This window comes from Diabrotica virgifera, chromosome 3, assembly GCF_917563875.1.
Source record: "Diabrotica virgifera virgifera chromosome 3, PGI_DIABVI_V3a".
NCBI classification, from domain to species: Eukaryota; Metazoa; Arthropoda; class Insecta; order Coleoptera; family Chrysomelidae; genus Diabrotica; species Diabrotica virgifera.
This window is the reverse complement of record NC_065445.1, coordinates 162947696-162972711: the sequence shown is the minus strand read 5'-3', so window position 1 is coordinate 162972711 and position 25016 is coordinate 162947696. Positions and strand designations below refer to the sequence as shown.

The following is a 25016-nucleotide window of genomic DNA, read 5'->3' as shown; positions in this document are numbered from 1 at the left end:
ATTACAATGTAAACATTTCATCGAACAATCCCCTTCATGTATTTTTTCCGCGCAGTTTTTGCATTTTTCTCCCCCTCTACAAAGATTTTTTGTGTGTCCAAAAAGAAAACACCGATAACATTGAACCACTGGTATCATGTATGGTTTTACCCTAAAAGGGATCCCATATATATTCACTTCCTTCGGGATTACTTTTCCCGAAAAGGTAAATGCGACCGTTTCTGTATCAATATATTTCTCCGTGTCATATTTAGACTTCCGTTTAAATCGTCTTATTTCTAGTACTTTAATGTTGGCCGAAGCCAATCCCGAAAATTTGATTAGATCTGCATCCGATATACTAGTATCTACATTATTAACGACTCCCCTACATGTTACGTTATTTGCCGGAATAAACAATTCATATCCATCATTTCTGACCACGTCATTTAAAACAAATTTATTAGCATCCTCCCATTTCTTGAAAGCAACGCTAATTCGGTTTTTTCCTTTTTTGCTAAGTTTAAGTACATTCTCGATTTTTTTGTCATTTATGTATTTTGCTAATTTCAAAAAACTATAATTACCGACGTTATCGCCTTTTGACTCCATAAATACCTCAAAGGGACCGGTATCAGTGTACTGATAATAGAAATGTTTTTTTCCTTTTTTTATTTCATTGTTATTATTAGTGATTGAATTAGCATTGCTATCAAGTAATGGTGTATTATTTAAACTACTATTCTTTTCAGTGTTTTCTATATTATCTAACATCTCATCACCGGGGGGGTTAGCCCCCCCGGTAGTATCCCCCATAATTAACCGTGTAATGCAAAGCTGTCTCTTTTTTACCTAACTAGATAATGTATAATTTATTTTATTCAAAGAAAGTACAGGAAATTTAGGAATTCATTAGATAGGAAATTTGTTAGTTACCTCTATTATGTAGTTCCTATTTTGTTTTTGCCGCCTGCGTTTTTTTTGAATTATCACTTCCACACTGAACTGTCACACAACCGAACGTTACGAAAGCTCATACAGAAGTCTGAAGAGATGAGATCTGCCATCGGCCATCCGCGTTGACGTATTAGTGCCTTACTTCACAACTTACAGGGTTGCCAGATTGTGCCGATAGTACAGAAATAACATTGAACGGTATTCATCTTCTTCTTAACTCAGGCCAGACTCAGTCTCTGACACTTGGTCATAAGACGTTTGGTACCACACCTTGTTTTTTTTTTTGTAAACTCTAATAAGTTCTGTGGCCTCAACGACGGCTAACAGTTTTCTTATTGGTCGTTTTAGGATCTCTTCTGAAAACCTCAGTTGATCAGTGAATTCCTGCCTTACATTACTTAGCACACTGCAATGACATAGTATGGGTATGCATTCTCTTCTTCCATTTCTCACTTTCTGCACCATGGTTCATTCATCTTACCTAGTTTGTATAGGTGATTTCTTAAACGGCAATGTCCAGTCACCATTTCAGTGACCGTTTTGATCTCTCGTTTATTGAGGTTCATCAAACTGTTCGAGAGTTTTTTATCAATATTCTTGATTATTTTTTAAGTCTGGATTTGACCATGAGTGGCTCTCCATATCTTTTGATGATTCTTTATCAGCCATTTCTGAACCTCGTTCCGAGCCTTCAAAAGTTACTCTCGGGTCTTGTTTTGCTAACATATCTGCTCGTTCGTTCCCATGCACTCCTTCATGACCCGGCACCCATATTAAAGACACTTTGTTGTCTTTTGCCAGGTTGTTGAGGAGATCTTTGCAGTTTTGATTTGTTGAGTGGGTTTTTTACAGCCAGAATAGCCGATTGGTTATCTGTGTAAATGTTGATTTTCTTAGCTTTATAGGGTCTTCATCAATGATTTGAAAGGACCGATACAAGAAAGACGAAACAACAAATCAACAATATCGAAATGAAAGTATTAAGATCAATAGCGGGCATATCATTAAGACACAGACAAAGCAACAAAAGTATACGAGAACGATGCAAAATTCAAAATATTAACAGGTGGATAAAAACAAAAAGAAAAACTGGAACGAACATGTAAACTGAATGGAACCATTGGAGATGGTTGAGAACCGTTGGAAGGCCGCCGAAAAGGTGGAAACAGGGCTGGATTTATCATATTTTTCACTATAGGCCCGTCTCCAATGGCGCCCCTCCCTAGATGCCCCCCCCCCGCCGGTGCAAGTTAAAAGCTGCATATGTACTAATTGAATGAGCAAATGAATAGTGAAATGAAGGGTATTAAAAGGCTTACTTGAACGAATAGGATGAGAGGATTAACCTTTAATAAAAAAAAACATATAGAAGGGGTGAATTAAAAGTTTTATTTTTACGATTAAAACATACAAGCACAGAGAAAATCGAACTTTAATTAATAATAATAAAAGTATGTTCCTAGAACACTTTCTTCCTTGCCTTCTTTTCGGCAAACACATTTATTATATTTTCACAATCCAAGTTTTTTGTAATATATAAAAAAGGGTTCAAGGCAGGTTTTGTTTATATTCGATTCAGAGTTGGACTACCATCTCCATATAGCAACTATTTCAGCATCCTTATGCATCATCAGTGAAGTTTATGCAGTCACAACTCTGAAGGGAATATAAACATTCTGCCTCTTTTAAGGCAAACCATCGCGATGCAATGAACCCACCTTTTGAGACGCAATCTAGCGACATCTCTCGTATTACGAGGAAAACAACGAAAAGCCCCAGATACAAAGTTTACTACTTTTTAAACAATTAGAATAATTGAAATAAAAATATAATAAACAATATTTTAAATCTAAGACTTTTCGTTAATAAACTGCTTTCTGGCTGCATCCCATATCTCCGGATTTTACAATATATAATCAAGTAGAGACGACGAAAATAGGAGAAAGCAAATAGAGGACACTTAGGCCACGCATTTACCTTCTCTTCGTCTAGGAAAAGGACCGAAAGACAGTTTCTAAATACTCAAAAACTGAGTAAAATGAAAAAGATAAAAAAGGGTTCAAGGCAGGTTTTGTTTATATTCGATTCAGAGTTGGACTACCATCTCCATATAGCAACTATTTCAGCATCCTTATGCATCATCAGTGAAGTTTATGCAGTCACAACTCTGAAGGGAATATAAACATTCTGCCTCTTTTAAGGCAAACCATCGCGATGCAATGAACCCACCTTTTGAGACGCAATCTAGCGACATCTCTCGTATTACGAGGAAAACAACGAAAAGCCCCAGATACAAAGTTTACTACTTTTTAAACAATTAGAATAATTGAAATAAAAATATAATAAACAATATTTTAAATCTAAGACTTTTCGTTAATAAACTGCTTTCTGGCTGCATCCCATATCTCCGAATTTTACAATATATAATCACGTAGAGACGACGAAAATAGGAGAAAGCAAATAGAGGACACTTAGGCCACGCAATTACCTTCTCTTCGTCTAGGAAAAGGACCGAAAGACAGTTTCTAAATACTCAAAAACTGAGTAAAATGAAAAAGATAAAAAGGGTTCAAGGCAGGTTTTGTTTATATTCGATTCAGAGTTGGACTACCATCTCCATAGAGCAACTATTTCAGCATCCTTATGCATCATCAGTGAAGTTTATGCAGTCACAACTCTGAAGGGAATATAAACATTCTGCCTCTTTTAAGGCAAACCATCGCGATGCAATGAACCCACCTTTTGAGACGCAATCTAGCGACATCTCTCGTATTACGAGGAAAACAACGAAAAGCCCCAGATACAAAGTTTACTACTTTTTAAACAATTAGAATAATTGAAATAAAAATATAATAAACAATATTTTAAATCTAAGACTTTTCGTTAATAAACTGCTTTCTGGCTGCATCCCATATCTCCGGATTTTACAATATATAATCACGTAGAGACGACGAAAATAGGAGAAAGCAAATAGAGGACACTTAGGCCACGCATTTACCTTCTCTTCTTCTAGGAAAAGGACCGAAAGACAGTTTCTAAATACTCAAAAACTGAGTAAAATGAATTTTTTGTAATACTTTTTTCAATCGCGAGGAGCACTAGAGGACTTAACCTTTCATCGCGAGTAGTGGAACGTAAACAATTTTTAACGCGTTTCAGCACTGAAAACGATCTTTCTCCTGAACAGTTAGTCACTGGAATACTAAGTAATATTCGCACAGCAATGTTCACATTTGGGTAAACATCCCCTAAATCTTTCTTATGAAGAAAAGCGTTGAGTTCGGAGGCTGATGTACCTTTGTAATTTGAAATCTTTAAATGCTCCTTTAAGTGCATGCACTCGTCTGCCAAAACAGACTCTAAATCTTCCGCATAAAGTTCCACAAGTTTGTCAGCAAATTTTGTAATTGTACGTCCATCGAGGTCTAACAAGTTTTCTAGAAAATAAAATTTTTCCCAAAGGATAGTGTAAGCCTAGCTTCGCTGTTTTAGCTCTGCATTTAAAACATCCAGAATCACATTAAATACTTTGACTCGAAAGTTTTCTGAGCCGTCAGATGGCACATATCCTCCCTGCTTTGTCTCGTCACTCCTTGTTTTTCTTAATGGTTTCCTTTTAAGATCGTACGAATATTGGGAAATACTGGTTAACTCTTTGGCTTCTTTTCCATAAATAGCAAAGTTGTCTCTCAGCGAAAGTACGAATTCCGCTAAGGAAGCGTAACATTCAACTACAGCGCTTAAATTCGTACTTACTTTTTGGAGCTTTTCGCTGACAACTTTAAACCTTTTTAAAATTACGTTCCAAAATACAACTAGAATAGCAGTTTCCAATTGGAGTAAATTCGTAAGAATACCTTTTGCCTCACTTCGAGTAGCGGCCTTTTGACTTTGGTCCGCCTGTATGCTTTGAAGAGCTACTACGATACCAGGCCAGCCTTCCCTCAGAGCTTGACAAGCATCGGATCGCGCTGACCAGCGAGTTACTGAAAGGTTTTGTAAAACGCGTGTAATATTGCTGGTTAAGATTTCCAAACGATGCGTTGAAGCAGTAAAAAAGTTATAGAGTTCCTGGAGGGTCAAAAAAAATCTCGACGATTCTTGGCAAGATTCAGAGGCATGAGATGCTACTAAATTTAATGAATGGGGTGAACAGGCACATAAACAGCCAAACGATTAAGGCAGCAATCTGCGCTTGCAGTCCAGAGTATTTGCCGGACATGTTGCTTGCATTGTCGTAAGACTGGCCTCGCATATCTTTTATATTTAAACCGAGCTCTTCTAACTTCTCCTGTACGGCATCGCAAAGCTGTTCCAACTTGTGGCCAATGTTTGCCATAAAACCTACAAATCGTTCTACTGGCTCACCACTAGACGCAACATATCTTATTATGAAAGTCAATTGGTCGATGTGGGATATATCATATCGGGTGTCGAGTCCACGCTTATTCCAAAATATTTAGCCTCTTTTATTTCCTTGGCAATAATACTTTGGACTTCGGCCCCCATAACTGAAATCAGTTCTTCGTACACTTTTTTTGACAAATAGGACGTATTTCCACTTCCCTTTTCACTGAATTTTTCAATGTGAGCGGCTAAGAATGGGTCAAACTTTGCAATTAACTCTAACGTAGCTAAAAAATTGCCTTTGGTGTCGCTATCAAAATCTCCTCGAAACGCAAGCCCTCTCATTGCTAACGACCTAATGACCTCATAAACACGTCGTAAGACCTCCCTCCAATAATTAACTTCAGACTCGAACTGTTTACATATTGCTTCATCCACACGACCAGACGCACTAGTCCTGAGCTTAAATTTTGCCACACAGTCCTTATGTGATACTGAGTTTTCATGAGATTCTAAGCGATCGCGAGCGTTTTTCCAATCATTAAACCCACGAATAAATGAAGACTCATTTTCAACTGACATGTACAGTAAGCAAGCCACGCAAAAAACACACCCTGTACTGTTAGAATATACAAGCCACCATCGGTTTTGGATCTCTCCGTTTTTCATAACACGAGAAAATATTGTTTTTGACAGGTACCTTGTTTTGTCTCTGTAAACTCTTTGAGAAGCAACAAAATCAATGTTATTGTTCTGGTGGAATCCGTGGGTCGCCACATGCTCTCGTATCTCTTCATTGATGGCCCATTTTGCAGGGTCGGTGTCGGTGTGCACCGGGACCACTATAGTATCGTCAACAGGTTCCTGGCTGGTTGTTGACATTCTTCTAATTTCCTAGAATGAAAATAACCACAGCATATTATTTAGAATAATATATCAAAGCATATTTATTGTTGAGGTAACTTAACTATTTTAAAACTTACCTTTTCTTCGGCTATAAGGTTGTCGACGGGGGGGGGGTGACTGCTGAACCGCGTTGACACTTTGCGTGTAATCAGCACGCTGAGTCGAAGTTAAAATTCTGTTGTTCTCAACATTTAAGGTGTAATTTGAAGAACATTGAGCATTGAACATTGACTTGTTGAAGCTGCAAGTAAAAATCTTGTATTAATTTAAATGCACGATTAAAACAAAGTCTCAGTTCTACTTTACTGTACATGGCAGTCAAGTACCAAGTACCAAGTACCGGTACGCATGACTGAAGGCCCAACTGACGAACGTGTCTCAAGTCTTTAATTGTATTAAAATTTACTATGGTTCCTTTTTTACAACTAACATTAAGTTAACATATATATGCCTAGCACGCTACGTCACTATTAAGAAAGTTACCATTGTACCAAATCAAAAGCCTGTTTAATAAATTTTTCTTACCTCAAGTTGCTGATGATTGTCGCTGTCGATTTCGCTACCAGCACTGCAAACTCTATTGTTGTTATCCGACTTAATTCTTGAATCAGGATCAGGGCGCACACTAAACATCTCGTCAATTTTACGGCATTTTGACAGGGTAACTACGGCTTTCTTATCCTCCTCTGCTTTGCGAACACGGTTTTGGTAACCTGATAATTTCTTGCTACCCATTATTATAAATTGGTAGCTTAATTGTAGGAGTTAGCTCTCACAGAAAACTATCTTAAAAGCAAACAAAGCACAGGCATAACCAATACGGAGCGGTACTACAACTGATGCAATCTCAGCCGCAGCGAGACGTTTACTGGCGGACGGGCGCGAGGTGGAGGAGGGCGTGGGCGAGGCGGTTACGCATGTTCGGTGTATTCAACATGGTATGGCCGTTGGCGCCCCACGATAGTGTGTGTACCGTGTCTGCGTCCGAGGGACAATTTAAAGTGTTTTTTTCTAAATTGCACTTCGCTATTTCCTTCATGGTTTTTCCTTCCCTAAATTATGGAGGCTACAAATAAGCATTCATTTTGAAACTTTTGTCAATTCATGAACGGTTGTTGTCGGTTGCCTAACAAACGCGGGGCGACGCGGGCGCCCCTCAAACCTCGGCGCCCCTAGGCCCGGGCCTAGTTGGCCTTACGGTAAATCCGGCCCTGGGTGGAAAGACAATGTACAGTCAACAAAAACTGAAACAGAATAGGAAACAAACAAACATGAGTAATCCTAGTCGCAGGAAGAAGAATATCAATGATTTCATCAATGCATGCCACCAAAGCAAAAACTTCAACCTGGAACATAGTTGTATGTTGACCTAGGTAGACTGCAAGATTTATTATAGTTACATGTTTGCCCAAAGACTCCTGATTAAGTACCATGGGCAGTTTTAGATCCATCAGTGAACAATATTAAGTCCCCATTAATATTTGGGACTTTTTGTTCTCTAGATGGTATAATTGTGTTAATCTTCTCTGTGAACATTAATTCTGGTGCCACCATATCTGAGTTCATCATAAAGATGAATTCCTCAAGTATAGTCCCAGTAGTATTTGAGTGGCTATTCAATACACAATTCGGCCTTCAAGTATTGTTTGCTTTGAGTCTCAGGATGGTCATAAAGGCTACCGCCGAAATATATAATTCCAGCGGAGGGAGACCTGTGATAGCCTCTAATGAAGCCGTTCCTATATTATTCAAAGCTCCTGTTATATTTAGAAGCGCTTGTCTTTTTAGGGTGGTGAGAGTGGTCATACAAGATTGCAAAGTCGTCTTTCTCCACCAGAGTACTGAACCATACGTGACCGTCGGTCGTATCACTGATGTCTATAACCAACAGATTACCTTTGGTTTCAATCCCCAGGTTTTACCTACAACTCGTCTGCAATTCCAGAAGAGTCGCTTAGCCCTTTTGGTTATATTGTTAATAAGAGTATTCCAATTGAGTTTCGAATCCAGGGTTACCCCTAGATACTTAACCTCATTGGTTCTTTCCAGTACCCCTCCAAATAATTTCAGCTCACTCAGTCCAGTAAGCTTCCTCTTATTTGTAAAGGCTATCAGTTTAGTTTTAGAAGGGTTCACGGAGAGGTTCTCTTTCAGACACCAGTTCTCTATGTAATGAAGGGCACATCGCATCTGATCCGCAACAGTACTGGGAAATTTTCCCCTAGTTACTATTACCATATCGTCTGCGAAACCCTGAACCCAGATTCCTTGGGCGCTTAACCCATGAATCGGATCATCGACAACTATGTTCCATAATGACGGTGACAATACACCGTCTTGAGAGCATCTCTTGGTTGCCCTCAGATTTATGGCATCTTCATACGTGTTTGTGGATATTATTCTGCTCTGAAGCATCTGAATAGTCCACTTGTATGTTGTGTTGTTGATTTTCTTTCTCACCAGTGCGTTTTGTATAGACTCGAATGAGGTATTATCAAATGCACATTCTATATCTAAAAATGCAGCAAGGGCAACTTCTTTCTGTTGCAGACTCATTTAGAGTTCCTACACTAGATTGTGATTTCCCTGGCTGATACGCACATTGCCGTTTTTTTTTGTTTTATGGCATAGACTTGGGTGTCAATTGCCAGTCACAACTTTTTGTTTTCTATTCATACATACAGAAGGCAATGAGGTACTTAAAGTTCCATAGCAAACTCTTCCACAGCTCTCTACTCAGTTCAAAAGCTGCAGCTGGCCGCTATGGACTGTCCAAGTTGCTCACCACATTTTTCCATTATACATCTTGTTCTTCTTCTTTTTTCATATGTACATAATATATCAAATTATCAGGATTAAAAGTTTCATTAAACAATAATACATATTTTTGCTATTCAGAGACAATAGATGGGATACATTGAAAGGTGGAAAAACATTACATTTTATTAAATCTTCGATTAAATTATAGGTGTATGGAATGTATTTTGTGCACTCAAAGAAAGTGTGATTCAAATCACCCACCTTCTGACATTCAGTACAAAGATTTGAAACAAAAACTTTAATTCTTGATAGATGTAGAGGGAAACAAGCATGTCCAAACTTCATTCTAATTAATGTTGTTATATATCTTCGAGGTACTACATAATTTTTAAACCAATATATATTTGGAACAGAAGGTTGAATCAGTGAATACTGAGATTTGGATTGTTTACAAAGATCTCGCCATGATTGACTCCACTGATTTTTAACTCGATGCTTAATAGTGTTAACTAAATCAGATATGCAAAACTTACGATTATTTGAAGTACCATACTCAATAGCTTTCTTAGCCAAACTATCAACATATTCATTATGCGTTAGTCCTATATGAGCCTTAACCCATAAAAAGTTCACTCTTCTTTTATTTTTATGAATTTCAAAAAGGATTTTCTTAATTAGTAGGATATAAATATTTGAATTGTTATTACGAAATTCTATAGTTTGAATAGCAAGAAGAACAGAGAGTGAATCGGAAATAATTGTTGTAGATATATCTTCTGATTCTTTAAAATATTGCAGGGCCTCATAAATTGCTATGGCTTCAGCACTGAAGATAGAAAAATCATGGCCTAACTTAAACATTTTTTCTGTTTTAGTAGCAGGCATGTAAAAGGCACAACCAGTGCCAACTAACGTCTTAGATGCATCTGTATATATATATATATATATATATATATATATATATATATATATATATATATATATATTTACAGAGTCTGGCCAATTCTCTAAGAATGTTCTTAAGATATTAGAGCTAATATCACTGTTTTCATGGTAACTTGGTTTTACTAATTTAACTGTATGTAAAAAGAATGAAAATCTTCAAGTCCAAAGCTATCAATCACGTTATAATCACAGTAAAAATTTGAGAGATCTCGAAAAGCCTCGCAAGGCGGAGGCGAGTTCTTTAGCTTCCAGTATTTATTAGTTAAATCCGCTACATTTAGCTTGTTAATATTTTGGTAAAGACCGATATTTAGGTAAAGAATTTTCATTAAAAATTTCTGGCTGAGATATTTCCTTCTATAATTGAGTGGAATTTCTAAAGCTTCTACATGTAAACCTTTATTTGGAGTTGATTTCATAGCTCCCAAACAGATACGGAGTCCTAAGTTCTGTACAACGTCTACTTTGTTTAAAATATGTTTAGAAGCTGAGCCATATAGAATACATCCATAATCAATTATAGATCTAATATATGATCGATAGAAAAGTAAGGAAGTTTTAACATCAGCTCCCCACCAAGTCCTTGAAATTGCTTTAAGAAAATTTAGACCCTTATTACATCGATTTATCATAAAGTCAATATGTAATTTCCAAGTCAATTTACGATCCAAAATTATTCCTAAATATTTAATGGAAGAAGAAAATGCGTAGTCGTAGCCATTAAGTTTTAAATTATCTATTTTTGGAATATTATGTCGAGTGAAAATACATACAGTAGATTTGTTTTGAGCTATTTCGAATCCGTTTTGATTGAACCATGAATTAACACAACATTGACTTCGTCCTAAGGTTTGAACCGAGTTATCATAAGCCTGTGAATACAGAAGAAAATCATCAGCATATTGTATTATTTGAAATTTAAAGATGTCAGTAGGGACTTTATGCAAATCCGCAGTATACATATTAAACAAAAGAGGACTCAATACTGATCCCTGTGGAAGTCCTAAATTATTATATCTAGGACCTATCAGTTTATTATTATTAGTTCTCAGATATATCTTTATGCAGGAATAAAAATTATAAAGAGCTTCAGTCAACTGAGACGGTATATGAAAATGTTTTATTAATTTTTCCCTTAAAATGTCAAGACTGACATTGTCATATGCACTTTCAATGTCTAAGCATATTGTAGGTAAATAAGTGTTGTTGGAAAATGTGTTTTGAATATCTGTTACTAGTGTAGAAAGTGCGTCTAAAGTACCACATCCTTTTTTATAACCAAACTGAAAATCTGGAAGAAGTTTATTTTTTTCTACCCACCATTCCAACCTGTGTTTTATCATTCGTTCTAGAGTTTTCAACATGCAGGACATAAGAGAAATCGGTCTATATGACTGAGCCAAATTTGAGTTTTTACCTGGTTTTAATATTAGTAAAACAATTACATCGTGAAATTGATCAATAACTGATTTATTGCTGATTACACCATTAAAAATACCCAACATTAGAAGTTTGGCAATTTTAGGGAGATGTTGAATCATTGGATATTTAATATTATCAAATCCTGGACTCGTGTTGTAACAAATGAGGGTAGTTGTAACGAATAAAGTATGATGTAAGCTTTAAAGGGGTAGTATACTTAGTTGTGGAAGTCTTATGAAGGTAGGCTAACTGGATATTTAAGAGACTTTATCAAGGGGACTCAGGAGAGGATCAGGCCGTATTTGCACGCCCGAAATAAGACGGTACCTAATGAAGTACTAGAGTGTTAAAGAAACTAAATTAAAATAAGGAAAGAAATGAAAAGGAAAAGAACTACTGACCAAGAAGATATTCAGAAGTAGTGTTAGGCGCCAGGGAAGTATTTAATGAATGCTTCGCCGAGTGACTTATACTGCTGCCTGAACTTAATTATTACTATTATATTACTGTTACTTTTATATAGATATTAGAAATTATAGGAAATAAAACATATATTTATGTACAACCAACAATTTTAATGAAAATACCTATAACCCTATATACAATTTTATACACTAGCTAACTACCCAACGTACTAGGCTAGTACGCTCCTGTCGATAACGCAGGTTTTACAATATGAAAAAAAAATATGTAATGAATTTATTATATTAGACAGTTAATTGACCTAAAGATGTGTGTACAAAATTATTAATGAGGAATACAATATTGGCTGACAATCTCACATCTGATCGGAAGTAACAAACCTGAAAATACCTGACCAATGAAATAAATATTATTAAATAGGTTATAAACTGAGATACTGTGCACAGGACCTTCCCAGATAGTTTATAATCCTCAGACTATTTTAATTAAATGATATAACGGTGAAATATAAAATGTGTTGAAAAATTATTGAATATTATATGTTAATTATGTTTAAGGAAAAATGAAGGTATATTATTATTAGAATTATTTAAAAGTTATTGATACAAAAATAAGTAAAGGTGAAAAATATTATTAAACAAATTGACATGCAAATTTAATTATAAAAACCTGTAGCGTCAAGAAAGTGACGATGGGTTTCTTCTCCAACTCCTTTGAGGGTGATGATTGGAGGCCCAAGCAAGGTATCTTCCAGTGTTCCTCAACCTTAGGAGGGTGGCAGACTTGTCACCGACTAGGAGGTACTCAGTACCGGCAAATCAACTAATCCATAAAAAAACAAAAAAAAACATTCCATAAGAAACCAAAATTTCCATAAATCCCCAAAATTATTATTTTTTATTCCATATCCAACAACTTAATCAGATTTTCCTTGACTTAATCTTCTTCCTACTCCAGCGACTAAAAAAAAAAACAAAAATCCTTCAGTCATATTACTTCTTTTGAGTAACTTGAAACAGGACATGTAGGAAGGTAAAAACTTATAAAAAGTTTGAAGAAAAAACTAAGCAAAAAGTTGAATTACTGAGGTACATATGCGAAGTGTCATTGACCTTGATTTTTGAGGCATGTGAAGAAATATTTTTGAACAACTAATAATATGGATAAAGATTACTTGTTGCAAAGTATGATTGTAAAATATGGATGTTACAATAAGGATTTCTTTACAGACGTAGATACTAAAAGAAAGGAAAAGGTCATTAATTCAGAAATTATTTTGAACTAGAAATATAATTTTTAAAGAATTTTTCTCAGTAGGGGACATAAATTTGATATTGATATGGACTATTTAAGACCTAATGGTTATAGAATAACAATTTTATTGATATGAGTATGATATTGAAAGGGAGAAAATGGTCATTTTTTCCTTGACAAGAACAAAAAATGGCTTACCCACTGTCCAGAATATTCCAATATGGAAACTAAAATGTCACTTTCATCACCAATTCCAACATAAACCAAAAACTTTCTTCCAACTTAAATTTTCTTGAATCTCCAACTAAATAATAATTTCAGAAATAAAACAAAATGGCTTCGGACAATGATCGCTGGAGGATCAAGTCATGAGCGGATGATGGTAGAAGCTTAAGTCTATCAAACGTTGTGCTGTCTCCTGCCCCCTCACGAGGCGAAAACGGTCATTGACACATGAACCAACCGATAAAATTCGAATTCACTAAACATACTACCAACAGATATTTGTAATTGGTCCCAAATTTAGGTAACCCTTTATGCGACTGAATGTATACCTGGTGGCATACTATTAAGTCCTATCTGATTAATATTTTGACCTGCATATTTCGTAACGATATTTCAAACGCTTATCGTTACAGTGTTATTTCGATTTTTTAGAACATATTCTAGTTCTGTAAGATTAAAAGGTTCTAGTAAAAAATGGCTTTGCTTATCTTGAATATAATTATGAGTACTAGGTGGTTTAACAGATAGCGGAGCAATTTTATCAAAGATTTCATCCTCTAAGGTGTTATCTAAATTGTATGCATTACTAAATTGATTTTCTATTTAGTTTTCTGGCTTGCTTCCACAACGTTGTAGTAGGAGTATTTCTGTTTAGAGAAGACACAAAATCTTTCCAACTCTTTTTAGCTATCAATTTTAGATTCTTCTTAGTTTTAGCCATGCTAGCTTGACACTTTATATAACTTTCAAAATTAGTATTTTTTTATATACTTCCAGTGCTTCTTGCCTTTCTTTAATAATTGTATCACATTCTGTATTCCACCAAGGTGGAGAACAACGAATTTTATTTTTAAAAGTTTTGTATTGCGGGATTCAAATGTGCGCAGCATGATTCATACTATCTATTAGAAAGCTATATTTATCAGATGTACTGTCCATTTCGTAAACGCTATTAAAAATTTTTTCAACTGAGGTTGTGTATAAAGTCCAATTGTCTTTTCTAATATTCCACTTCTCGGTATAAACTCTTCATTTGTAGTACTATCTAATATTTCCATATTGATAATAAAATGATTAGAGCCTAGTGTGTCTGAATGTATGTACCAGTAGATTTTTTTAGCTATGTCAGGAGTGACAAAGGTTACATCAATTGCTGAACTGTTTTGATCTGGTTTAGAACAGTAGGCTCACCGTTATTTATTATGATAAGGTTGAGATCATCTGCAGTATTAACAAGTTGTGTTCCAACAGTGTCATTGTAACTAGATCCCCAAATAGTATGGTGAGCATTAAAATCTCCTCCTATAATTGCTGAATTAATAACTTGCGAGAAGATGTTTGTCCAATCATTTACTGAACTTTTACTTTTAGGAGGTCTAAATATAGATAAAATATTCAGATCATTTGTTTTATATTTCATTGTTACACCACAAACTTCTATTTCCGTATTAAAATTAGAGTTTAAATTTAGTTCACTAAAAATAATTGAATTGTGGATGAGAATAGCTACACCACCGAAGCCATCATTTCTGTCTTTTCTAACCAAATTATAATTTTTAAAATGATAGCTAATATCTTTTTTGAACCATGTTTCACTAATTAGAAGGATGTCTATACTTTTATTATTTAAATAATGCATTAAACTACCTTTGTTTGATATAGCAGATCTGGAATTCCACTGACTTATTTTTAAATGATGTTGTATTGACATTATGAGTTAGTTGTGAACTGTTCTACTTCTTTAATAATTAATTTGTTGTCTAAGGTTTTTATGTCTTCTACTGTATGTATATTTTTTAAAAAGTTTATTATAAATGTTGCTACAGATTTAGCTAGTTCAGTTTTATTTTCTATATTAGTATTCGGTGTATAAGAATTAGTTGGCAAAGGTTGAGACGGTCCAAAAGTGAAGGGGAACATCGGTTTATGAGATGTTGATTCTAAAATAGGTGAATTTGCTTTTCTTTTCTTTCCTGGGTGTTCATTTGAATTATTTATATTAGTTTGATTGAGTCAAAAATTGAGATCTTTTTATTTCTACAGCTGGTCGAGTCGGACCAATATTTCTATTATTATTATTATTAATTGGTAGAGACGGAAAATATTTTTCATTATTATTTAAACCAGAGAAAGAGTTGGGCCTGATGAGTGCCGAAAAGGAGTTTTCACATATTAATCTAGCTTCCACAAAAGTAGTTTTTGTTTTATCATAATACTTTTAATTATTTTTTTGATATTGTCACATGTTCGTTATTTTTGCAATGTATACAGAACATACTTTTCTCACAATGATCTTTATTTTTAATTTCACCGCACTGTATACATAGTTCCTGTGTACTACGGCATTGTTTTGATACATGTCCAAATTTTAAACACTTATAACATTGTACAACTCGGCCAAAAAACTGTTCAACAGGAAAATATACTCTATTAAAGGCAACATAATTCGGTAAAATATTGCCTTCAAAAATTATAATTATAGTTTTTTTGTCCACATACTCAATTTTTTCTTCTTTTTGTACCCTACGTTTAGTCCTATATATACTTAAAACATTAGGAGTTTCGTTAAGATATTTAACATCATATCAAGTGTCAACGTCTTTTACCACACCTTTTATTTCTAATAATGAGTAGGAATATATGCTTTCAAATTTTGTTCTTTAAGTGAGCTGTTATTGACGAGGTTATTTGCCTCTAACCGAGAAGTAAGCAAAACTTTTACACGATTCCTACCTATACTTTTAATTTCTCGAACATTCGTAAGTTTTAATTTCTTAAAAATAAGGTGACCAATTGTCATTGCATGTAATTTTCCCAAATTAAGATCAAGACAAATCCTTTCAATATAAACCCAAATATTATCAAGATTATACTTATCTGAAAGCAAATTGAATTGTTTAATGTTCGATCTCGCGTTTTGACCATCATCTTGCATATTCAATTCCATTTCACTAATAATATCACCATTTTCCGCAGTCACTCGCGTCAAAAGAGACGTCCCTGACTCACTTTTATCCCCCATTTAGGGGGAAATCAGTTTTAAACCACTATATACGTAAATGTTTTTGTTTATAAACACTAAATTAATTATTAATCACTACTTTATCCTCCAAAAACACCAAAACTTTTATCTTTTACAGGAGCAGATCTAAATATCAACATCAACTTTGACAGTTATTTTGACAATGTATATTGCCGTTGGTGCAGTGGATTTTCATTTAGATTGTTTTTCTTTATGTGTCCATTCAAGATTTTTTCCATGGTTTCCAACATGAAGTGAGACTTATAGGACCTGTAGTTTGCTAAGGCCGCACCTACATTGGATCCGTATTTCTCCGATCCGATCCGACATCGGATGAAAAAATAAACCCATAGTATTAAATGGGTGCGCCTACATTGGATCCGTTTTTCTCCGATCCGATCCGATATCGACCGACGTCTACCTGATTCTCTGCTGTAGCTTCTCCTATCAATCGCCCGATATCGGGCGATTTACGGATCCACTGTAGGTGCGGCCATTTAATACCATGAGTTTGTTTTCAAACCGACGCACGTCGGATCGGATCGGAGAAATACGGATCCAATGTAGGTGCGGCCTAAGGTGTAGTCTGTTTTTCCCGGTTTGGGAATAAACGCCCTTCCCTTCTCCAACCTTTGGGAATGTATCCCAGAGCATGGCTAATTCTAAATATTGTAATGAGAAGACCCATGGTTATTTCCAGTCCCTCTTGGAGAAGCTCAGGAAATATACCATGCGGTCCCGCAGTTTTGTACAGTTCAAAAGTTTTAATAGCCCATCTGACCTTGTGAAAACCAAAGATCTCGTCAGAGATCAACCAGTCAATTTTGGTTGGGCTATTGTTTGCTTGAAATTTGTTACTATAGTATTTTTACTACAAAAACGATATTACGTAGGTCAAAATTTTTGACGTAAGAGAACTGTCAAAACATTAGAATGTGACTTTTCATTATTGCCATGTTTATTATAAACATGGCAATAACGAAAAGTCACATTCTAATGTTTTGACAGTTCTCTTACGTCAAAAATTTTGGCCTACGTAATATCGCTTTTGTAGTAAAAATACTATACCAGTAAATTGCATCGACCCAGGGAAGTGAACACTTAAAGATGCTATACAGCCTCCTTCTCTGTGTCCGTATACTTCCCATTGGGCAATTTAATTGACTTGGGTTTGTTAATGTTATCTCTTTTGATGATTCTGTTAACCCTGGCGCTTTCAGGTACACTTTCAATGTTTTCACAGAAGTCTCTCCAGGATCTTTCCTTATCGGATTGGATTTTCTTATTATAGGTTTTCAGCTTAGTCTTATATGCTTCCTAATCACCTACTTTCTTTTCCCTATTAACGAGCCGTCTTGTTCTTCTTTTGAAATCAGACAGCTCCTTATTCCACTAAGTTACTTGCTTGGGACTTGCAAAGGACGACTTTCTTTTAACGGTCATTTTTTCTCATATGAGACAACTATTGCATGCTGCAACCAGTCTAGGTGCTGCTGCAACAACAACGTTGTTTTTTGGCCTCTTAGGATAATTCCGTACCCTTGTTCCAAGATACCGCTCTGAAGTCCCAAAATTAGTTCCCAACATTTAATTCCCGTATCTTACCTTCATTTATCCACGGTTCTTGAATAAGCACCATATCAACGTTCTTCTCAGCTACTTCCTGGCACAAAAGTTCCGAACCTGATTTTTTGTGCTGCAAATTAATCTGTCTGATCTTAATTTTGCAGTTTATTCATTTTTGGGGTCTCTAACAGGCCGGCCCTCTTGTAATTTCTTCCACCTGCATAGATTCCCCTTCGGCCTCCTGGGGTTCGGAAGTAACGGTTGTAGGCTTTGGTTCCCCAATGTTCACCGCCTGTCTTGCTTTACCCTCTTCCAACGGTATAATACTTGCTCGCTGGAGAAGGTTTTAAGGCCTCCATTGAACACTTTCGAGCTTTGCCTCTGACTCCTTATCAATTCGGAGACTCACATGCAGTCCTCCGTCAGCTGCTGGTTTGCAATTCAGAATCGACAAACGACTGGTCCTTAGTTTAGGATTTTGTTTTCCAATTCGTGCCAGTGGCACCTTCAGATCCTAATTTTTAGTCTCTGGTATGGATTTTGGTAGTTCTTCAGCCTTAATGACCTTCCACTCAGTTTTTTCTTCCAAGGAATCCTTCGTAATCTTAAAGGACTCCTCGTCAGCACATATCAACCCATAGTACCCATCCATGAGCCGATTACCTTCGTAACGAGGTGCGCAAGGAACCTCGTCGATAAGTTTAATTAGGGCTTCTTCTATTGCTCCAACGTCATTTTCTGGTACATATATGTTAGGGTATTCTTTGGGAATGATTGCCGTCTTCATCCCCGTAAGAGCAGCTTTGTAGTTGCCGCTGGGCTCTTTGGAAGAGGCAGCAGCAGTTCTGCTCTTTTTTGTTAACTTCTCCTCAGGAGTGCTTCTATCAGGCGCAGTCCGCTTAACAGCATGTGTGATTTCAGAATTCCCAGAAGCCTTATTTTGAGGTCTATGAGGTAATTTGATCTTATAAGTGTCATTTCCTTCTTCTCTCATTTTCCGAAGCTACCTTCTCTGTGCCCCAGATATTTTTGGCCGAGACACCTTCTCACTATCTTTTAAAGGAGTCCGCATTGCGTGCTCAGTATTTTTATTACCCGATGTGGTGGGTTTATTTTCTTCCAGATTCTGCCGAACAGCATCAGTGGAAGTGTGAGTGTTAGTGGGTCCTCCTGCGAGACCCCAAGGGTTAGATCTTTAAAATTTTTGCATGGTTCCATATTGATCCCACAGTATTGGAGAAGTAATCTGTCCATACCAGCAGCGCTCCCTGTGCCGGTATAAGGCTTGGTTCTCCCAGTCGACCATCTGAGACAGTTCAATTTAGACAAACAACTGCCAGGCAGGTCTGGGCACGGTACAATTACACCTTTATCTTGTGTGTTGGGGGTGTAGGTTTAGTGGGAAAAAGGATGAAGGAGGGCCTTTTCTGGTTGTACTCAGAGTGTAGGATAGACACAATACAACTGGTACATAATATCGGGTCGGTTGACCATATATGAGCGATGTGAGCAGTGCCGTAGACTGGAGGGTGACAGTGAAGGCCAGATAGTCTTCTAGTTGAATTTACTTAAAAAAATATGCAAATTTCTTGAGTCTTATATCGATGCAACTTGGGTAAATTTCTGTGACCCAGATTCAAGGCAGCAATCGACGAAATGATGACACTCTGATTTTTCAAAGCCTGAGAAATTTCGTGTTCAAAAATAAGCTGGAAAAGTTATAGCTTAATTTTTTGGGATCGCCGAGAAATTATAGAGAAAGTACGTGGAAAGTTGTCCAAAGGTATTACAACCATGTCTTTCCCCAACTGAGCAAAGAGCTCGTAAAATTGTCTTTTAAGAAAGAGGTGGTAGAAGCTGTGGAAATCTTGTTTGCAGAGGAGGATTATTATTTTTTGCCCGGTTTAGAGATGTTGCTCGTTCTTTTGTAATAAATCAAATTTTTTAATAATGAAAGACTTGGATTATCAAATTCTGTGGGCTTATATCGATGGTACCTATGATTAATGTGATTCCTAATACATTTCCAGTGAACAAAATAATCATTTGATAAGTGTTGACGATACAATTCTTTTTTATATGCGTGTCCGCGAAGATTATAACTCCCAAAATATTTATAACGAAAAGATTAAGTTCATAATAGATGCCGACGAAAACAATTATTTCCCTTTCTGTTTCTGTGTGCCGACGAAAACAATTATTTCTGAGAACTTTTAGTAATTTTAATTTTCGTGGACCCAAAAACAAAATGATGTTTTTTGCCGATACTCCTCAAAAAATAAAATTTTTCGCTAACACTTTATAAGACCACACACTATAAGACGCACACCAAAGAAACATGAAACATGTTTCATGAAAATAAAACACTGCTAAACAAATCTCAAAGTCCGCCTACCAATGAAATGAGTGTGATCCATGCTCATGACACATTTTTATTTTCGGAGAGTTTCATAAATTGCTGGACGTATATCTGTTTAGCAGTGTTTTATTTCCATGAAACGTAATTTACGTTTCATGTTTCTTTGATGTGCTTAGTGACTTCTTAGTTCTCTATGACCTTAGGGATTATAATTTTCACAATCATATCATCAAAAATAATATTCTTCGCCGGCGTTCATTGAAAGTTCTACTCTTACCGGCATTTTTCGGAATTATACTTTTCGTAGGCGGTGGCGATATAGTAGCATCAGAATTTTTAATACATCCTGGAATATAATGCACTTACCAATAAATTTGAAGTTGGAGAGATCGAGGGGATAATTATTGGTCATTTTATTTTTGCTGTTGTTCCTGCCACTGTTCTGGTGTTAACGTTTTTTGGGAAAAAGCGTGTATGGTCTTTAATTCTTCTTCCAAAACAGAATTAACCAACCTAAAAATACAAGGAAATTAACACGCCGATTCCAGTTATGAAATTCTAAAAAATGAAGACGAGCACGTGTGTTTTTACTAAATGATTAATAGAAAATTAAGATTAGTTACACTATTTACTTAGATAGAAGATACCCTAAGCTAAACTAAACTAAAATTAAATAATACAAACCGTTGACAAGACCAGTAGTCAACTGAAACCTAGCGCAAGACAAAGCAGACAAGTCTTTTGTTCAAATAAAGAAGATCCTTCAGTGATGGAAATTCTCTCGTGGATAATTAGAAGTAATTTTGAACTTAATTGATATAAGTTTACGACATATATTAAAAAAACGATAAAATCCTTTATAAAAGGTATATTTGTTAAAATCCTTAAAAACGGCTACATCACAAAACTAGTTTTCGATCGAATGACCGATCATCATCAGTGTTTACTTAAAATGTGTATAACCTGATAATATAATGCAAAGTATTTAAAATTTTGACTAGGGTTTTAAAAAGTTATAGGTTATACTCACGTTAATCTAACATGCTAACCACCAAAATAAAAAATATGTTGGTAAGAACCCTTTACAATCGATCCGTCATAGGTACATACATGCATAATGTGAAATTAAACATGGATGTCTAAAATATCCAATGTATTATGCTCTAGGTACCATTGATCTCGAATTTGACTATATGGTAACATATAGTCACATCATGACTATATGGTAACAAGTGGCAGTTACAGCGGAAATTACGAACGATGACATGACAGAAATGACAGTTCCACAGGAAGTTAAAAATTCTCTGTTAGTTTTGTAAAATCTATTGTAAAGCTTGTTAAATTGAGAACAGTGACCACAATCACTTCACTGTGATAAATAATCAATTAAAATGAAAATAAATTTGATGTTATAGTTAAAATGTTTGCAATGGGGGTGGTAGGCAAACCACATTACACATTAAATCGAAACTGTGAGAAATCAATATTAAGCCCTCTTGTGATTACACCTAGGGTTTGGAAAAGCAATTTTATGTTGACTTCAAGTTATCGATTTGCATATGTGAAGAGCTTGGCAGTCTAGATCACATCATCTTAGAATGTAACCAGAAATAGAATGGTACATCAGTTATATGTAGATCTATGTAAAAATAAATGTTTACTTACAATAAATCTAAATTTAATAATATTTCATAAAAATACAGAAATTTTAAAATCTTTATATGAACACACCAAGAGATGTAAATTTAAATTATAACCTGTCAACAAATATTAGGCTTTAGTATTATCACGAAAACCTTTGTTTTTTACCTAATGTTTTCTTACTCCCTAACCGTGGCCTAATTTTGTTACGTCTACTAGAACAATGTCCTGACGGGCCCCTGTACGAGAAGTTATGTTACCCAGTTTTCTTCCATGTTTCCCTAAAATTTTCCTGCTTTAGTTTTAGTGTAAACATATTTATAGATATAAAAAAAAAGAAAAAAAAATAAATAAAAATGTTGTTCTGAAGCTATTTCCTTGTGGCATTTTTATAATCAAGTATATTCAAATGGGAAATAAGCCACAATTTTACCTAAAAATGATTTTATTAACGTTTCGACGCCCAAGTCGGGTGTCGTTGTCAAAATACAAAATAATACTAAATAAATAAAAATGTTGTTGCTTAGTAAAAAATTCTTCTAATAATTTATTTAATCTGACTCATTTATATCGGCAATTCAGACACGTATAAAGTATTAAAGTAGACGACTTTAAAATGATATTGCCAATATTGATGAGTTGCGTTCCTGGGACGACTTTACTAAAAGATAGTTCATTCGATTACATGAAATCAATCCCAACTCAAGAATATCCGCCACAAAAAAATCATAGCATTTAATCTGTCTTTAAAAAGACAACCAAATGCAACGGTGGCACTGAAATTCTCGCGTTAGAGATTCCATAGTAAATCACGAGGGAAAACCAGGAAAAACCTCGTGATACTATCCCGACATCGTAAGTATTTGGGTTTACATTTAGTTTACTCTCAAAACTAATACCAAATTCTGACTTGATATTTTAAATTTTAAATAATACTAAAATACTATATGTACTAACTCGATATGTTACTGATTTACTAATTGTGGTATTTTCTTTCTTTTGACTTCCTCCTTTAATATGGGTAACCACATCCTACTGCATTCTACCGAGGAATTTGCGACACAATTGGTTTCATTTAGCATAATTAGAGCCGCTTCTTTGATTTTTCTCTTTTTACTATCTGCTTCTTTTAGGACTATACTTGAATCTCTCCACTGAACTCTATGTTCATTATCCCATGCGTGTTGACATATTTTAGATCTATCAAATTCTCTATTTTTTATATAAGACTGATGTTCATTTACTCTAACGTCTATTGGTCTTGACGTTTCACCTATATAAAATTGTTCGCATTCACAAGGTATTTTATAAATACAATTCTTTGTTCTTTCTTGTTCACTGTTAGGTTTAGTTTTAGATAGAATAGATCTCAAAGTGTTTGTTGTTTTGAATGTTGTTGATATGTTGAATTTATTTCCTATTGTTTTAAGTTTCTCGGATAGTCCTTTTATATATGGTATTGTTATTTTATAAATAAGGAATTGTCAAGATTGGATCGAATGGAACAGAACAACTTAGAACGGGATCCTACAACATTCACAAGAAATAATACGAGGAAAATAACAATACCATATATAAAAGGACTATCCGAGAAACTTAAAACAATAGGAAATAAATTCAACATATCAACAACATTCAAAACAACAAACACTTTGAGATCTATTCTATCTAAAACTAAACCTAACAGTGAACAAGAAAGAACAAAGAATTGTATTTATAAAATACCTTGTGAATGCGAACAATTTTATATAGGTGAAACGTCAAGACCAATAGACGTTAGAGTAAATGAACATCAGTCTTATATAAAAAATAGAGAATTTGATAGATCTAAAATATGTCAACACGCATGGGATAATGAACATAGAGTTCAGTGGAGAGATTCAAGTATAGTCCTAAAAGAAGCAGATAGTAAAAAGAGAAAAATCAAAGAAGCGGCTCTAATTATGCTAAATGAAACCAATTGTGTCGCAAATTCCTCGGTAGAATGCAGTAGGATGTGGTTACCCATATTAAAGGAGGAAGTCAAAAGAAAGAAAATACCACAATTAGTAAATCAGTAACATATCGAGTTAGTACATATAGTATTTTAGTATTATTTAAAATTTAAAATATCAAGTCAGAATTTGGTATTAGTTTTGAGAGTAAACTAAATGTAAACCCAAATACTTACGATGTCGGGATAGTATCACGAGGTTTTTCCTGGTTTTCCCTCGTGATTTACTATGGAATCTCTAACGCGAGAATTTCAGTGCCACCGTTGCATTTGGTTGTCTTTTTAAAGACAGATTAAATGCTATGATTTTTTTGTGGCGGATATTCTTGAGTTGGGATTGATTTCATGTAATCGAATGAACTATCTTTTAGTAAAGTCGTCCCAGGAACGCAACTCATCAATATTGGCAATATCATTTTAAAGTCGTCTACTTTAATACTTTATACGTGTCTGAATTGCCGATATAAATGAGTCAGATTAAATAAATTATTAGAAGAATTTTTTACTAAGCAACAACATTTTTATTTATTTAGTATTATTTTGTATTTTGACAACGACACCCGACTTGGGCGTCGAAACGTTAATAAAATCATTTTTAGGTAAAATTGTGGCTTATTTCCCATTTGAATATACTTGATAATAAATAAAAAGAATAAATAAATATAATAAACAAAAAAAAAACAAAAAAAATATAAATAAATAAAAATGTATATATGGGTATGTGTCTGTATATTGATACAGTTTGTCTAATTTACTTACCGTTGCACGTCATTATCTATGTCAGAGATCTAAGTTGACATTGTTGCCAAAGTATCAAAAAATCCTGAATCCATTTTAAATCAAATAGATCACATAATTATTGCAAATTTGGATTATACAACAAAACACATTAATATTCAATGTAAATAAATAAAACCATTAGAAATAGAAATCTAGAATTAAGTTATAATCTTACTTTGAAGTAAATAATAAAAACAATAAATATAATAAAACAAATACTTAGAATAAAGAATAAAAACACATCTAAAGTATCAAAATGTCACCTTCGTTCGATTACGGTTACAGTGTGTTCCGAACAAATGTGCTTCATAGAAACGCTTAATAATCCATTTATACAAATTAAACGAAACATATTAGTAACGAGTAAAAATTCGATTCCAGTTCCAAATAATAATGGGCAAGAATGGAAAACTGTTAGACATAAAAGAAGGAATGGA

At 34.8% G+C, this 25016-nt stretch overlaps 1 protein-coding gene across 1 annotated transcript in view; it reads right to left on the bottom strand.

Annotated features, from left to right (window-relative positions):
• LOC114345659 (mevalonate kinase) overlaps window positions 1-25016 on the bottom strand; it is a 434326-nt gene that overhangs the window by 154597 nt on the left and 254713 nt on the right. The window contains exon 3 of the mRNA XM_050647008.1: window positions 20532-20678. Within this exon, the coding sequence (XP_050502965.1) occupies window positions 20532-20577 (46 nt within the window). The 5' untranslated portion in view covers window positions 20578-20678. The remainder of the gene's footprint in view (window positions 1-20531; window positions 20679-25016) is intronic.